The following is a 17,596-nucleotide window of genomic DNA, read 5'->3' as shown; positions in this document are numbered from 1 at the left end:
ATTGTAAGATGGGGATAAAAACTGTACCTACTTCATAAGGTTGTTATCAAAAGCAAATGAACTAAATATATAGAAAGTGTTTAGAACAGTGTCTTGGCCCATAGTAAGTGCTGTGTATGTTTGTTGTTATTATCCAAGTTATCAGCATGTCCTATCAACTCTCTTTATTAGCTATCAATTGTGTTAATTTGTCATCCTTACTGCCCCTGCGCTAGTTCAGGCCACTATTATCTCTAATTCAGTTACTGTCCTGCCCTCCTAACTGGACTCCTGGCCCCTATTCTGTCCCCACCCAGTCGGCCCTCCACACTACAGCCAAAGTGATCATTTAAAAACACAAATTTGATCCTATGAACCCATGCTTAAAATGCCTCACAGGGTCCCTATTTTTCCTAAGGTAAAGTATAAACTTACCATGGCCCAAAAGGCCTTGCCTCTCTGGCTGAGCTCACCTCTTTCCCCTCACACACAGCGTACGCTGGGGGAGACATTCCTACTGCATAGCCCACTTACAATCTGTGGGGCCTAATGGAAATGAAAAGTGGGAGCTCCCTGTTCAAAAAATAGAAAAGCTTTTTCCTTTCTTCCATGGTCTCTCTCTCAACTTACCATGCAGTTTTAATATGCTATTTACTGTCACGCTCCCTTGGGTATAGGGATAACTGAAGGGGCGAGTGCAGGCCCACACAAGTACCCTGGGGCCCTGCCCGGTGACTTAGTACACAGGGTACATGCACCCAACCGACTCTGTCCACACCTGCACCTGGGCCCAGCGCCCCAGGCAGCTAGCCAAGAATCTGTTCGGGGAGGTAGAAAGGCAGCAGGAGGTAGAACCACATACGAGCCAAGACTCTAAGTCCCCAGCGCACACTCCATTGTTCCATCACATACAAATCACAAAATCAAAGTCAAAATTATTAAGAATTTCAAGACAACCACCACAGAACATTAAACCTCAGGCATGGGGCACCATGTGACTATAGCGATTGCACACCCATGAAGCCAGCCTTGCTCTAAAAAGCCAGCAGACTCTCAGTGACATACTCTGTCTAGCTCTAGCCTCTGGGTTTCATCACATGTATCTCCTTCTACCTGGAACATTCCTGCTCTTCCTCTTCCCTGCTGCTGTGGCACCCCCACAACACTATCCTTATTTCAGCCTTCACCACGAGGCCCTGGAACTGCTCACTTACCTGCTGTCTGTCCCCACTACATTTTCCAGATAGTGTATCTTGTTTACCAAAAGTCCTCACCTTTCCCATCTCTGTCTTGCCTTAATTATTCAACAAACATCAATGTGCTAGACAACTCCTCATATCAGGGAGGCAGACAACTGAAAAATCGGGCTTCTGGCTGCACTGTCTCGATAGTTACCACCTAGGACCAAGGGTGGCAAATGCTGATTTGCTCTGAGTAGCTTCCTTAGTCAAGAGGATAATTATTATAGCACCAGGTCTTGTGATTAAGATGAGTTATCCCCATCGTATACTGCAAAGCCAAGCACACGGTAAGCAGTATTTGTTAAGTAAATGAGTGCATAAATTCAACAAATATTGATTGAGCAGACACTGCCCTCATGGACTGGACATTTTAGAGCAGGAGACAGACAAGCAGTGTCAAAATAGTTTCATAAGTGCTATAAAGTCAGTAAAGCAAGGTAACAGGATAGTGAGTGAATGAATTTGAAGTTAGCATAAAAGGCACTGAGAAAAAAACTGAGCTATGAACTTCACATATTATCACATTTAATCTCCACAACAAATCAGGGCCTTCCGTACAACATTCACAGACATTAAACACAGAAGCAGAGGTTTAAAGTACAGGCTTAGGAGCCAAACTGCCTGGGTTTGAATCTCACCTCTGCCACTCACTAGCTATGTGAACTTAAGCAATTTATACTTAACCTTTCTGCATCTCAGTTTCTGCATCTCAGTTTCTGCATCTGTGAAATGGAAGTACTAATAGTACCCACTTCATAGGGTGGTTAAGAGGATTAAATGAGCTAAAATAGGTAAAGTACTTACAGTTCCTGGCACATGGTATTAGCTATCATCATCATTATCATTAATATTATCCTAATCTAACAGATGAGAAATCTGGGTCTGAGTGGTTAAGTAAATTGTTGGCAATTACAAAACTACTAAGTAGCAGAGCAGGATACAAATTCAGGACTTTGTGACTCTACTATATCACTACAATATGTAACCAGGATAAATGTGGGGTAATTAATACAGTCAAGTGTTATGAGCACTCCAAAATGGACACTCAACTCTTCCAGGGATGTGGAACTGAGTGGCAGCTGAGACTTAGAGATGCCTGAGAGATGATGATTTTGCTCAAGATCCTGTCTGGTTTCTTATCTCCTCAACCTCTGCTTTCTGAGGGTGCCCAAGGATCCAGGTCCAGACAGAGCACCATCTATAAAACCAGAAGCTGAAGCATCCACCATTCCCACCCCCCCACCCCCCCAACTCCAGGCACACAGGACTTAAAGGAATGCAAAGGACACAGCAAGTTCCAGCATACCTAGGAAGTGTCTCCTTTATGAGGTTGTCATATGACAGGCTTCACTAAATTCTGGATGCACCAACGGAATAACTTCATATGCACTGACATGCACAGAGACAGACTGTTCTATCTCCAAAAAAAAAAAAAAAAACCCAAACAAAAAACCCTTTTGTGATCCCCTCAGTCTCTGCCCCATTACTCTAGTCCCCTTTACACCAAATTCCTCAAAATTGAGTCATTCTTGAGTTCCTTCTTTCACAACCCCAATCCAATCTATCAGCAAATCCTGTATCAATATATATTCAAAATCCAACCATTTCTCATCATCACTGACTCTGCTTTAAGCCACCACTGCCTAACTAGACCAGTGTTTCTCAAATTTTAGGGAATATCAGAAACACCTGGTAAGCTTGTTAAAATACAGATTCCTAGGCCCCATCCCAGAGATCCTGATTCAGTAGGACTGGGTTGGGCCTATAAACGTGCATTTCTAATGACCTCTCAGGTGATGCTGATGCTGCTGGTCCAGGGACCACACTTTAAGGAATAATGATCTACAGTAGCCCCCAAATTCTCCCTGCTTCTACCTTGCTCCTCACCTTCAGTCTATCCTCACAAGAGCCAAAACCTAAATCAGATCACAACTCTCACTTGCTCAAAAAACTTCTGTGGCTCCCATCCAGAGTAAAAACCAAGTCCTTACACCCCATACCCGTGGTTTTTAAACTTTAGCGTGCAGCTGAAAGGGCTGTTAAACCACAGATTCTAGGGCTCCATCTCCAGAGTTTCTGATTCAGTCAGTCTGGGGTGGGATCCAAGAATTGGCCTAACCAGTTCCCAGATAATGCTGATCCTGCTGGTCTGGGAACCATACTTGGAAAATCACTGCTCTACATGATCTGCATACCCCCGACCCTTAACCTCAGCTTCTATTACTCTCCCCTCACTCACTCTGTTCCAATAGCATTGGACTGGACTGGTAGCATGCCAGGCCTGCTCCCCACTTGGGTCCTTTATGTCCTCTACTTGAAACACTCTTCCTCTACTTACCAGCATGGCTCCCTTCCTCACTTTCCTTCAGGCTCATATGTAACCCATCTGTAATCATCCTGTATAAAGTAACCACTACTTCAACCCTGGGGTGGTACTCCTTCTCCTGCTCACCCTACTTTACTTTTCTCTAGACCATGTATTATCACTTGACACACTATATATTAAGCTGCTAGTTTACTGTCTCATGTTCACTGCCATATCCCCCCTCCCCCACCCCAGTGTCCAGAACAATGCCTGGCACATAGCACATATCTGATTTTCCCTATCTTCCATAACTTCTAACAACTTAAACAGTGCTTACATTGTCTATAGTACTGTATTCTACAGTGAGAGTACAGGAGACCCAGGTTTGATCTGTGGTCCAGTTGTCTGTGTAGCTTTGGGCACGTTATTTAACCTATCACTGCTGGTTCTGTAACAATATGAAGTAGATGCACTCCTCCCTATCCCTCCAAGTACAGCTAAAAACCCTGGACATTATATATAAAACAAACATAAAACTCTGAAAGGTGAAGGGAAGAAAGCAGACCAACTAGAAACAGTAGGATCCACCCACCTAGCAGGTGGTGGATAGCACCAAAGACCAAGTGGGGAACCTGTACCTCCACCCCCACCTGGCAGTCATGAAGTGGTACCCCCTTTCTGCCACTGGAGTGCAGTGTCGGAGAAGGCCTGCAAAAACAGAAGTCTTAAATAAGATCCAGGATCTCATAACATAATGCCCAAAATGTCCAGAATATAATTAAAATAATTATTTGTCATATCAAGAACAAGGAAAATCACAACTCGAATAAGAAAAGAAAATCAACAGATGTTAAGACTGAGATGACACAGATGTTGGAATTATTTAAGAATTTTAAAGGCGCCATCACAAAAATGCTTCAATGAGCAATTAAGAACATGCCTGAAACAAATGAATAAATAGAAAGTGTCGCCGGGCACAGTGGCTCCCGCCTGTAATCCCAGCACTTTGGGAGGCTGAGGTGGGCAGATCACCAGGTCAGGAGTTCAAGACCAGCCTGGCCAACATGGTGAAACCCCATTTCTACTAAAAATACAAAAGATAGCCAGGCGTGGTGGCGTGTGCCTGTAATCCCAGCTACTTGGGATGCTGAGGCAGGAGAATCACTTGAACCCAGGGAGGCAGAGGTTGCAGTGAGCCGAGATCGCACCATTGCACTCCAGCCTGGGCAACAGAGTGAAACTCCATCTCAGAAAAAAATAATAATAATAATAAAATAAATAAATAGTGTAGCAAAAATTAGCCAGGCATGGTGGTGTGTGCCTTTAATCCCAGCTACTGGGGAGGCTGAGGCAGGAGAATCACTTGAACCCGGGAGGTAGACGTTGAAGTGACCCAAGATCACACCACTGCACTCCAGTCTAGGCCACGGAGCTAGACTCTTGCCTCAAAAAAAAAAAAAAAAAAAAAAGTGTCAACAAAAAATAGAAAATCTCTTCAAACAAATAGAAGATATAGAAAAGAACCTAATAGAATTTTTAGAACTGAAAAATACAGTAACTTAATGAAAATTCTTTAGTAACTTAAATGAAAATTCAACAGCAGAATGGAGAAAACAGAGAAAAGAATCAGTAAGTTGAAGATAGAACAATAGAAATTATCCAATCTGAACAACAGAAAGAAAACAGATTGGAAAAAAATGAACAGAGCCTCAGCAACCTACAGGACTACAACAAAAGACAAACCGGAAGAAATCCACACTAAGACATGGCTTAATCAAATTCCTAAAAGCAAAAGACAAAGGAAAAATCTTGAAAGCAATGAGAGGTAAATGACACATTACCTCAAGGAGAACACCAATTTGAATGAGAGGCTCTCTCATCAGAAACCGTGGAGAGCAAAAGGAAGTAGCAGAATAGTTTTCAAGCACTGAGATAAAAGAACTAGAAACCCAGAGTTCGATATCAAGTGAAAAGATCCCCTAAGAATTCAAGGGAAATCAAGATATTCTCAGATTAAGGAAAACTAAACCTATCTGTTGCCAACACTTATCCTAAAAGAATGAGTAGGCTGGGCGCAGTGGCTCACGCCTGTAATCTCAGCACTTTAGGAGGCCGAGACGTGTGGATCATTTGAGGTCAGGAGTTCAAGACCAGCCTGGCCAAGATGGTGAAACCCCGTCTCTACTAAAAATACAAAAAATTAGCTGGGCGTGGTGGCAGGCGCCTGTAATCCCAGCTACTCTGGAGGCTGAGGCAGAGAATTGTTTAAACCTGGAGGGGCAGAGGTTGCAGTGAGCCAAGATCACACCACTGCACTCCAGCCTGGGCAACACAGCAAGACTTCGTCTTTAAAAAAAAAAAAAAAAAAAAAAATCAGCCAGGCATGGTGGTGTATGCCTGTTGTCCCAGCTACTGGAGGGTAGGGGGATGAGGTGGGAGGATCACTTGAGCCCAGGAGGTTTAGGCTGCAGGTGAGCCGTGACTGTGCCACTACACTCCAGCCTGGGCAACACAGCAAGACTCTGTCTCAACAACAAAACGATTAATTATATTATAAACAAAAGAGCATTAAGGCATATAAAGAAAAGTAAAGTTTCAACCGGACATGGTGGCTCACGCTTGTAATCCCAGCACTTTGGGAGGCTGAGGCGGGTGGATCACGAGGTCAGGAGTTCGAGACCAGCCTGGCCAACATAGTGAAAACTCGTCTCTACTAAAAATACAAAAATTAGCCGGCTATGGTGGACTGCACCTGTAGTCCCAGCTACTCAGGAGGCTAAGGTGGGAGAATCGCTTGAACCCAGGAGGCAGAGGTTGCAGTGAGCCGAGACCACGTCATTGCACTCCAGCCAGGGTGACAGAGTGAGACTCTGTCTCAAAAAAAAAGGAAAAAGAAAAGTAAAGTTTCTACTCTTCAATCAAACTGGTAAAATGTCAAGAGCAGTTGCTTATGGTAAGTTATATGTATAATGTAATACCTAGAGCAAGTACTGAAAAAAGCAATACAGAGATAACTCAGGCCAAGAGCAGTAGTTCATGCTTGTAATCCCAGCACTTTGGGAGGCTGAGGTGGGAGGATCATCTGAAGCCAGAAGTCCAAGACCATCCCAGGCAACAAAGGGAGATACCACCAACCTACACCAGCACCCTCCCAACACAAAAAATTTAAAAAATTAGGGCATGCAGTGGCACGTGCTTGTAGTTTCAGCTACTGTAGAAGCTGAAGCATGAGGAGATTGCTTAAGCCCTGGAGTTTGAGGCTGCAGTAAACCATGATCAAACCACTGCACTCCAGCCCAGGTGACATAGAGACCCTGTCTCAAAAATAAATAAATGAATGAATGAATGAATGAGTAGGCCGAGTGCAGTGGCTCACACCTGTAATCCCAGCACTTTGGGAGGCCGAGGCGGGCGGATCACCTGAAGTCAGAAGTTCAAGACCAGCCTGACCAGCATGGAGAAACCCCATCTCTACTAAAAATACAAAATTAGCTGGGCATGGTGGCACATGCCTGTAGTCCCAGCTATTCAGGAGGCTGAGACAGAAGAATCGCTTGAACCTGGGAGCCAGACGTTGCGGTAAGCCAAATTGCGCCATTGCACTCCAGCCTGGACAACAAGAGCGAAACTCCATCTCAAAAAAAAAAAAAAAAAAAAAAAAAAAAAAAAAAAAAATCAGCAAGGATTAGAAGAATTCAGCAACACCATTAACCAACAGTAGTTAATTGACATTTATATAACACTCTACCCAAAAATGGCAGAACACACATTCTTTTCGAGTGATCATGAAACCATTTACCAAGATAGACTCTGGGCTATAAAACAAATCTCAATAAATGTAAAGGAATTGAAATCATACAGAGTATATTCTCTGACCACTATCAAACTAGAAGTCAGTAACAAAACGATAACAGGAAAAAACTTAAAAATTAAACAACATACTTCTATACTTCATGGGTCAAACAGGAAGTCTCAAGGGGAATTTAAAAATGCCTTGAGGCAGCAGGAGGATCACTTTAGCCCAGGAGTTGGAGGCTGCAGTGAGCTATGATCCTGCTTCTGCAGTCCCGCCTGGGCAACAGAGTGAGATACTGTCTCAAAAAAACAAAACAAAAAAAAAACAAAAACACTTTTTTTTTAATGCCTTGAACTACATGAAAAGGGAAAATGTAACATATTAAAATCTATTGGTGCTGAGAAGGAAATTAACAGCTAAAGGCTTACATTAGAAAAAGAAAGGCCGGGTGCTGTGGGTCACGCCTGTAATCCCAACACTTTGGGAGGCCGAGGCGGGTGGATCACCTGAGGTCGGGAGTTCGAGACTAGCCTGGCCAACATGGTGAAACCCCATCTCTATTAAAAATACAAAAAATTAGCTGGGCGTGGTGGCGAGCGCCTATAATCCCAGCTAGTCAGGAGGCTGAGGCAGGAAAATCACTTGAACCCGGGAGATGGAGGTTGCAGCAAGCCGAGATCGCGCCATTGCACTCCAGCCTGGGCAACAAGAACGAGACTCCGTTTCAGAAAAAAATAAAGTCTCAAATCAATAATCTAAACTCCCACCTCAATAAACTAGATAGAGAGCAAAATAAACCAAAGGAGGAAGAAAATAATAAAGGCAGAAATCAATTAAATTGAAAACAGAAAACAATAGAAAAAGTCAATGAAACAAAAAGCTTGTTCTTTGAAAAGATCCATAAAACTGACAAACCTCTAGCAAGTCTGATAAATATGAAGACAAATATTTTTTTGTTTGTTTTCGGTTTTTTTGAGACAGGGTCTCGCTCTGTCACCCAGGCTGGAGTGCAGTGGCACGATCACAGTTCACTGAAGCCTCAACTTCCTGGGCTCAAGCAATCCTCCCACTTCAGCCTCCCGGGTAGCTGGGACTACAAGCATGTGCCACCCACCCTGCTAATTTTTGTATTTCTTGTAGAGACGGGGTTTTACCATGTTGCCCAGGCTGGTTTCGAACTCCTGGGCTTAAGCAATCCACCAGCCTTGGCCTCCCAAAGTGCTGGGATTATAGGCATGAATGACATCACATGCCCAGCCTGATACATTTTTAGTATCACTAATGAAACAAAATTATCACTACAGCACCTAAAGATATCAAAAGGATAATAAAGAAATACTATGAACAAGTCTACAAACATAAATTTGACAACTTAGATGAAATGGGTCAATTCTTGGAAAGAACACATCCAACATAAAATAGGTAATTTGAATAGTCCTGTAACTATTAAATAGAATAATTTTTAAAACTCCCCAAAAAGATAAAGATAATTAGGCGAAGTGGTTAGCATAGTGAGTGGAGCATTAGCTTGTGCTCAATAAATGATAGCTATAACCATTTTATTTAAATCATCACAACCTCTCAGGGAAACTGAGGCTTCACAGATAAGAAATTATTTGCTAATATGTAACAGAATCACAATTTGAACCCAGATCTGAAATCAGTGTCCTTTCCTCTAGAGTTAAAAATCCACACCAAAGTTACTCCCTTGGGCATGTATCAACCAATATTTCTTTTATAGACAGGAAAACTATAGAGTGAGATTTGTGCTAAAAATCCCAGAAATCGATAAATGCTTGCCAACTAGTTTTCTCCACTATTGTACAGCAATGATTCTCAAATGTTAGGGTGAATCAAGATCACTTGTTTGTTAAAATATAGACTGCTGACTCCCAGTCCCAGCCCAAGAAATTGCATTTTGAACAAATTCCCAGTTCATGAACTGTACTTTAAAAAGTTCGTTCCTCCTGTGTTAGCTCACTTAGGAATTAAAAAAGAATAACATAAAAAGAATGTTCATTCCAATTTTTCTGCACCAAAAAAAGAGAATGACTGGTGTACAGTAATGATATGTTAGTCCATCCATCCCTCAGTATCAGAAGCTATCACACTCCGCAGAAGGGGAAGGAATCAAGAGAGGATAATGTTCTAAATCAGTGGTTCTCAAGGGTGGGCCCTGCTTACCTACTGAATCAGAAACACTGTAGCTAGGGCATCCCTAACTTGTGTTTCATCAGGTCTTCCAAGTGAGTCTGATACATGCTGAAGTTTGAGAACCACCTTTGTTCAAATCAAAGTGTTTTTGCAAAATCCAGCTTCTTACAGGAAGAATGAAGCAATACCATGTTTTTTGCACTTCTGAGAACCTGGGCTCTGGAATCAAATAATTCAAAGTTCAAATCCACACTCAGAAAGTCACTTAATCTCCACGAATTCCAGATTCTCAGCTGCAAAATGGAGTAAGTTGCCTCCCTTGTTATAACCTTTCCAGAAAGTAACTTGGCATTATATTCCATAATCCCCAGTTGGACTTCAAGAAATCTATCCTACAAAAGTCACTAGAGGCCGGGCGTGGTGGCTCACACCTGTAATACCAGCACTTTGGGAGGCCAAAGTGGGTGGATCACGAGGTCAGTAGTTCGAGACCGGCCTGACCAACATGGTGAAACCCTGTCTCTACTAAAATACAAAAATAAGCCGGGTGTGGTGGCGCGCACCTGTAATCCCAACTACTCAGAAGGCTGAGGCAGAGGAGAATCACTTGAACCCAGGAGGCAGAGGTTGCAGTGAACCGAGATCGTGCCACTGCACTGCAGCTCGGGCGACGGAGTGAGACTCCATCTCAAAAAAGAAAAAAAAGTCACTAGAGATATGAACAGATTTCTATCACCTCTAGGTATCTGTGGATTTAAAATTTGTTGGCTTAACTCTTGCAAGCAACCATAAAAAGTCCATAGTATGTAGTAATTTCCAATTGTGCTGAAGTACAAACTTAAATGGTGCACTATAAGCCTGGTGTGTTTCTGTGAGCAATGCACTGAATAAGCAAGAGCAGCCACCCTCAAGGACCTGATTCTCAGCTAGCTTCCCTGTTCAGTGGGGGCCCATAGAGAGAAGCAAAAGAGATTTTTAAAATTTGGTGTATTTCATGGAAAAAAATTAAGGCAGTTAACTTGTGTTACAGTGTACACAGAAACACACAACTCACCACAGAAATGTGATTAAAGAGGGGCCTGGCCCATAAGCCCATTTCTGTATTTTTAAGTTTAGAATTCTTTAAGGCCTCAATGGTGCTCCTTATAAATAAATGTCAAGTATCTACTAGGCAAAGATGCTTTCCATAATGTTTTTCTGTTTTAATCAGCACTAATATCAAGATGCAAAACCTTTCCAGAACGCCCAAAGTTTCCTCACATTATTTATAATATAAAGAAGTACAAATAATGTTCAAAAAAGTACAACGTCCAACCATAAAGGAAATTACCAAATTAACTGGTGACACATATATATTGTGGGATATCAGAAATCAAGTGTAGCTAAATATTTAATGAACTGGCAATTACATTATAACATTAACAAGAAATAAAAAATAGGTTGTAAAATGGTATTTATAACGCAATCCCATCTTGTAAAAATATGTTTCTATTCTAAGTCAAAAGATGGGAGTTAATGCAACAACAAATTTAACAGTGGATTGTGCCAGACAGTAGTAGACTCAGGTGAGTTTTATTTCCTTCTTTATTCTTTTTCTGTGTTTTCTACAAGAAGCAGGTCTCACTATAAAACCAAGAAAAAATTAAGAACACTATTTAAAAGAGAAATATCCAACTTTCAGGCTTGGATATAGACTAAATAATTTATCCCAAGTCCCTGTCCTGGGGTCTGGCAGACATAAGCACTCAGGAAGCATTCATTCCTGTTCCCTGTTTCCAGAGTGAGGAGTTAGCAGGAGCCCATTTTACAGATCTGAACCTACACATTTACCATACAATCCAAAGTTAAGGGCCCCAGGCAACAGCTTTTTTTCATGAAGACTCATTAATTCATTCAAAAATGTACTCAGCATCTATTACATGTTTAGCACTGAACTAGTTTTTGGGGATACCAAAAATGAAAAGATGACATGTCTGCCCTCAGGAAGCTCTGGCTAATGAATGACACAGATATATTTATAACTATGATATGATGAAATAATTACTTTTTAATAAAGACGCACACAAAGTGCAACGGGAACCAAGAGGAAGAAGGACTTTTACACCTTTTACAGTCTGTGAGTTGCAAAGGGGAGAGGGCATTAGTGGGAGTTTGCATGTACAAAGACAAAAAGGCATAAAGGAGTATAAAATTTTCCCAGAACTATAGGTAGTTCAGTCTTGCTATAACATAAAGAACAAGAGAGGAGGAGTGGCAGGAAATGAGAATGAACAAGTAGATCACAAAAGGTCTTGTCTGTCATATAAAAGATACTGAATTTTATCCCATAGACGAACCACTGAAAGAAGAATTTTAAGCTGAGGAGTGACTTGATCAGCACTAGCAAAGACACCAGGAATCCTGAAAGACCTCTTAATCCCCACTTATTTTCAGGGCAAAGGAAAAGGTCCCACCCTCTAGGGTTGTCCCCTTTTAAATAACGAGGCAGTAAAACAGAACTCTGTGCCGGGTACACAATAAATATTCAATAGAGATCAGTTAAATATGAATTTGGATACGGGACAAGGGGGCAGTCCCTGCTGAGGTCAGGATTTTAGCAGCCCCAGCACCTTTAGTTTGGTCTTGAGTGTGATAAACAGAAATAGCTTGCCGGGCATAGCGGCTCACATCTGTAATCCTAGCACTGTGGGAGGCTGAGGCGGGCAGATCACTTGAGGTCAGGAGTTTGAGACCAGCCTGTCCAACATGGTGAAACTCCATCTCTATCAAAAAAGTACAAAAAAATTTGCCGGGCATGGTAGCGTGCACCTGTAATCCCAGCTACTCAGGAGGCTGAGGCACGAGAGTCTCTTGAACCCGGGAGGCGGAGGTTGCAGTGAGCTGAGATCATGCCATTGCACTCCAGCCTGAGTGACAAGAGTGAGACCTTGTGTCAAAAAAAAAAAAAAAAAGAAAAGAAAAAAAGAAAAATAGCCCCTCTGGAGGAGACCACACAACTGAAAATTCTAGAATCTAACAGGCAACAGGAGGAGGGTGCCATACACTGTTTTGTTGCGCTCCAGTGTACAAAGCCCCCTCAAGGCTGTCTTTCCACAGCTGAGATTTAAATCCCATTAATGAAATATTAGTTTTATCGCGCATACTAACCTCTCCGGAATTCTGGGTGACAGGTGCTTATGTGCACACACGTTAACTGAAGGGAATTCATCAGTGGTTTTACTCCTGTTTTACCCAGTATCTATTCTGCTTAATTCAATTTAGTTGGATAGTTCTGCAGATAAATGCTGTAGAAATAAAATACTCTTGCATTTCTGCCTCCATTTATGGAGTACATCCAAACTGCTTTGCAAAGTCAGAAAGGATATATTTGATAACATTTTATAGCTGAAGACAATGAGGCTCAGAAAAGCAAAGCAACTTGTGCATGGTCACTCTGAAACTAAGTACAAATCACTGTTTATGGACTCAACTACCTCAAATAAGCAACACTGTTTTCTCAAAAGCCAGTGTCTGAGGCAAAACATAATTGTCTGAATATAAAAATGATGGCCGGGCGCGGTGGCTCACGCCTGTAATCCCAGCACTTTGGGAGGCCGAGGCAGGCGGATCTCCAGAGGTCGGGAGTTCCAGACCAGCCTGACCAACATGGAAAAACACCGTCTCTACTAAAAATACAAAATTAGCTGGGTGTGGTGGTGCATGCCTGTAATCTCAGCTACTTGGAGGCTGAGGCAGGAAAATCGCTTGAACCTGGGAGGCAGAGGTTGCTGTGAGCCGAGATCGCGCCATTGCACTCCAGCCTGGGCAACGAGCGAAACTCCGTCTCAAAACAAATAAAATAAAATAAAAAATAAAATAGAAAAGAGTATAAAAATGATTCTTTGTGACAGGAAAGAAAAGCAGAGGTCTTATAAATCTAAAAAAACACTCAAAAGAAAGGTGCAAATAAGAAATACATAGGGGAAAACACAGGAAAAGGAGAAACCAGAGGCTAATGTCAGCTAGGTCCTGTTCTGCAAGGAGAGATGGCAGAACCTGAGTCTGGGAGAGGGGGTTCTGAGTCGGAATCTAAAAACAGAGCTGAGAAAGGAAGAGAGAGCAAGTGAACACACCTGGCCACCGCACCCTGTGTAGCCTGGCCTGCCCTCCTTACCTGCCATGAAACCAGTCCTGGCACATGTCACACTCGATCATGAAGCGGGTCACATCGTAAGGCAGCCGGCAGAGGCAATACACCGGCACCGAGGCCATCTTCGCTCGGCCCTGGAGCGTTCTGCGGCCGGCCAGGTTCGTCGTGTCAAGAGGTGCTGGAGGCGGCAGCACGCGTCCTCTCTGGACGATGGCTAAGCACAAACAACACTTTTTACAGAGTGAATCAGCCCCCGCCCCCCACCCCCTTGCACCAACCCTCAGTTCTCCAATAGAGAGTTACCGCCGCCGGGATGCAACACAGCTGGTGCGGCTGTAGGGGGCAACCAGAGAAAGTCCACCCGGCCCTTAGAATTTCTTTCACACGTAAAGAACGGAGCCTTCCAGGCTTCCCACCGCCCCCACAGTCCCCACTCCCCACCCCCACCTTCTTCGGCCCCGGAGTCAGTGATAACTTCTTTCCGGGTTTCAAGAAAATACCTGAAGCCTTTTCGGGAAGCTTCTTTCATCTCTCACTGAACCCTCTCCTAGCTGACCCGTTTCACAGGGCTCCCTTTATTATGACGCAAACCACAGCGTCAAAAAGGAGGCTGGGGGTATCTCAAGACAAGACCCTTCTCTCACCCCCCAAAATAGGGCCAACCAGAGAGATAAGGGATCCCTGAAAGTCTCTTCAGGTTACTCAAAAAGCCTTCACGAACAAGACAGACAAGACTAGGCGCCCAACTCAAATCACAGTTCTGGGGTCGTGTTCGGAGAGTTTAAATAATCTTTTCCATCACTCTCAATATCATTCCTTCCCCGACCAGTCAGGAGTCTCATCACCCCCAAAACTGAAATAAATATAAATCTCTAAACCGACTAGCTCGTTCTGTACTTTAAAGATGACAGGGTTCTGGCTGCATCCCTGAAACTCAAAAGGATCTATTCAAAACCCCTCAGACTGACTAGAATTTCCTCACACTCCTGAAACTAAGCAAGGATTCTTTTGCATCGCTCGGAAACTGGCAGCGTTTCCTTGCAGCCCCCCCTCAAACTGATGAGAGCTCCCTAGTCTCCCCGAATGTTCAGGTACCTCACAGTATATCCTAAAACTGACAGTAATACCCTCGCAGCCCCCAAAACTTACAGGAATCTTAACGCTTCCCCAACTGACAGGAACCTCCTCACGCCCCAAACCTGACAAGAATGTCTTCGGTCCAGAATCCTACAGGGACCTCCTCATGCTTTAGGCTGCAAGGACTCCACGCCCGCGGAGCTCAGTCCCAGCGACACGCCGGCAGCCGGGCTAGCTCCGGGACTGCGAGGCGCCTCAGCGGAGGCTCCTCCGGTAGTTCCGGCCCCTACGGCGGCGCGCGTCGAATTCTGGGATAGTCCCCGTACCGCCGAGAACCTAGTTCGCCTTCCCCTCGAGCCCCCCGCTGGGTCGCGCGGCGCCAGCCGCCCAGCGGTGCTTCAGAGCAGCCTCCTCCACAACATTCCCCTCGGGCCGTCCGTTCGGGCCTACTGGAGACCGCGGCTTGGCCTAGTCTGGCGGCCGCCCGGCGAACGGGCAAGTGGCGTCGTCGCTGGGCCGGCAGGAGATACTCGCGAGCAAACCAACGGGGAAAGAGATGAACCGGCCGCCACGTCCGAGGCACACGGCCCGAAAAGTCGCTGGGAGAAGCCCAGTGGCGGTGGTAGGCAATTCGGAGTAGTCAATAAAGTTTATTCAAAACAACGAGGAAGTTGAGGCGGAGAGGGGAGGAGAAATACGGGGTAAACAGCTACCATGTTGAGAGTGGCGGCGCTACCCAGACAACCAAGGCGACCGCCATCTTATGAGGGCTGGACTGGCGAGGTGAGCGCGGCGGAGGCGGGGAACCGCGAGCCGCCGGCTCCCGGTGACGTCATAAGGGGGGGCGGGGCGCCACCTTGAGAAAGGAGGGCGGTTCTCAGCCACCTTTGGACCCGCTCGTCTCTTTAAGGTGCCCAATCGCTGCTGAAGACCTTGAGCCCAGAGGCGGAGAAGCCGCCATCTTAGGCGAGGCAGACGTTTGGCTCCATTTTGAGTGGGGCCCGAAACTTCCTAGCCTTCCCCCTCCTCTGGGCAAACAGGGAGTTAAGCTACCCGGACTCGCACACTCCTCCTCCCCAGCCTTCTCCTCCTATGAGAGGTGGTGAACTCGGTGACTCCAAACTACAAAATTAATAGGTGGCGGCGGGGGCGGGCTTCAGCCGGGGTAGAGGCGGAGTACTCACCACGGCTCCTGTTCATTGAGCACCTTCGATAGGCTGGGCTCTTTCCCACGGTCTCTGCGTTGTTCGTTCTTCCCCCTGTGAAGGAAGCTCTGTGATTATCACCAAATGAAGGCAGGGGCTTCGGGAAGCCAAGTGACTTGAATCCCAGAGCAGGGACGTTGAACCTTGCGCCCTGTGGTACCCGCGTTCTGTCCCCAGGCCCTCAGCGTAGTTCCTCTGTAAAGCTGCTGCCAACTCCACAACTCCCTCTGAACTCTTCTTTGACCCTACTGTTTCACTTCAGTTCAAATACAGTTCAAGGATTTGTTTGCACCTGTCCCACAATTTTCTGACTATAGCCTGAGGGGAGAGGAGGGGGGATGAGAGGAAAGGCTGAGTTAGTGGAGCTTCATACATATGCTTCAAGATGGCTTAGGTTTTCTCAAACATTCTACAAAATTCTCTAGGCGTTATCTTACTATTTCATTTTCTTAAAGGGTCCCATTGCTTTATAAAAGAAATGTGTGCGTGCACACAATTTACTAACCAGTGATGGTGGGTTAGGCCCTGGGGATGCAATGGTGAAAACAGGGCCTCGAGTGGGAGGGCATCTGCCAGTGCAGGAAACAAAGTTGCGAGTAAACAGTTGGAATAGAAGGCGCAGTAAGCACACAAATACCACCTGCAAAATGACCTTTGCAAAATGCAACATGAAGCTACAAAAGAGCCTTACAAGCTGCTTGCAGCTGCTGTAAGAAAGACGGCAGGGGGACATGGAGGATATAAGTTCACTTAAATAAACAAGCGAGAACATTGTACTCAAAAGGATCAACGTGTACAAATGCATGGAGGCACATAGAAAAATATTTACTAAAAGTTGAATATTGTTGGAACAAAGAAAACAGAAGAGAGATAGGTAGGAGGTCAAACAGTAAAGGGTCACAACATGAAAGATTGCGAAATGCAAGAGTTTAGATTGTATGCAGTTAGTAAAAAGAAAACACAGGTTTTTGAGCAGGAGTAGCTGAGTCTCATATTTGTGACTTACCCAGAGGATGGTTTAGGGTATTTTTTTTTTATGTTTGTTGTTTTAGAGACAAGGTCTCACTCTGTCAACTCAGGCTGGGCGATCATAGCTCACTGCATCCTAGAACTCCTGGACTCAAGCGGTCCTTCCGCCAGAGCCTCCTGAGTAACTGAGACTATAGGCGCACACCACCACACTCGGTTATTTTTTATTTTTTATAGAGCCCAGGCCTCGCTATATTGCTCAGGCTGGTCTCAAACTCCTGGTTTCAGATCCTCTAAAAGCGCTAGGATTACAGGCCTGAGCCACTGCACTGAAAGGTCCAGGTTTAATGGGACCTGAAGCTTATATGGTTTGGGGGAGGAAGGGTGAGACATCTTTAAGAAAAAAATAGCCGGGCGCGGTGGCTTATGCCTGTAATCCTAGCACTTTGGGAGGCCGAGGCAGGCGGATCACGATTTCAGGAGTTCGAGACCAGCCTGGCCAACATGGTGAAACCCCATATCTACTAAAAATACAAGTATTAGCCGGGTGTGGTGGCACGTGCCTGCAGTCCCACGTACACAGGAGGCTGAGGCAGGAGAATCGCTTGAACACGGGAGGCGGAGGTTGCAGTGATCCGAGACTGTGTCATTGCGCTCCAGCCTGGGTGACAGAGCAAGACTCCATCTCAAAAAAAAATTGACTTATGAATACAAAATTAGGTTCAAAGGTAGGCAGTAAGA

The 17,596-nt window shown here is 44.7% G+C and overlaps 1 protein-coding gene across 2 annotated transcripts in view; it reads right to left on the bottom strand.

Annotated features, from left to right (window-relative positions):
• Window positions 1–15,432, bottom strand: part of PHF8 (PHD finger protein 8) — a 106,566-nt gene extending 91,134 nt beyond the window's left edge. The window contains exons 1-2 of one of the 2 annotated variants that reach the window (XM_030806927.1): window positions 14,754–15,432; window positions 13,629–13,818 (exon numbers count right to left, since the gene is read on the bottom strand). In XM_030806927.1, coding sequence (XP_030662787.1) covers window positions 13,629–13,726 — 98 coding nt within the window. In that variant the 5' untranslated portion in view covers window positions 13,727–13,818; window positions 14,754–15,432. The remainder of the gene's footprint in view (window positions 1–13,628; window positions 13,819–14,753) is intronic. The other variant, XM_012499107.2, reaches the window with a different exon arrangement.
• Window positions 15,433–17,596: the final 2,164 nt, after the last annotated feature.

Source organism: Nomascus leucogenys, chromosome X (genome assembly GCF_006542625.1).
Source record: "Nomascus leucogenys isolate Asia chromosome X, Asia_NLE_v1, whole genome shotgun sequence".
Lineage (NCBI taxonomy): Eukaryota > Metazoa > Chordata > Mammalia > Primates > Hylobatidae > Nomascus > Nomascus leucogenys.
Note: the sequence above shows the minus strand (reverse complement) of the source record. Positions and strands in the feature narration are given on the sequence as shown.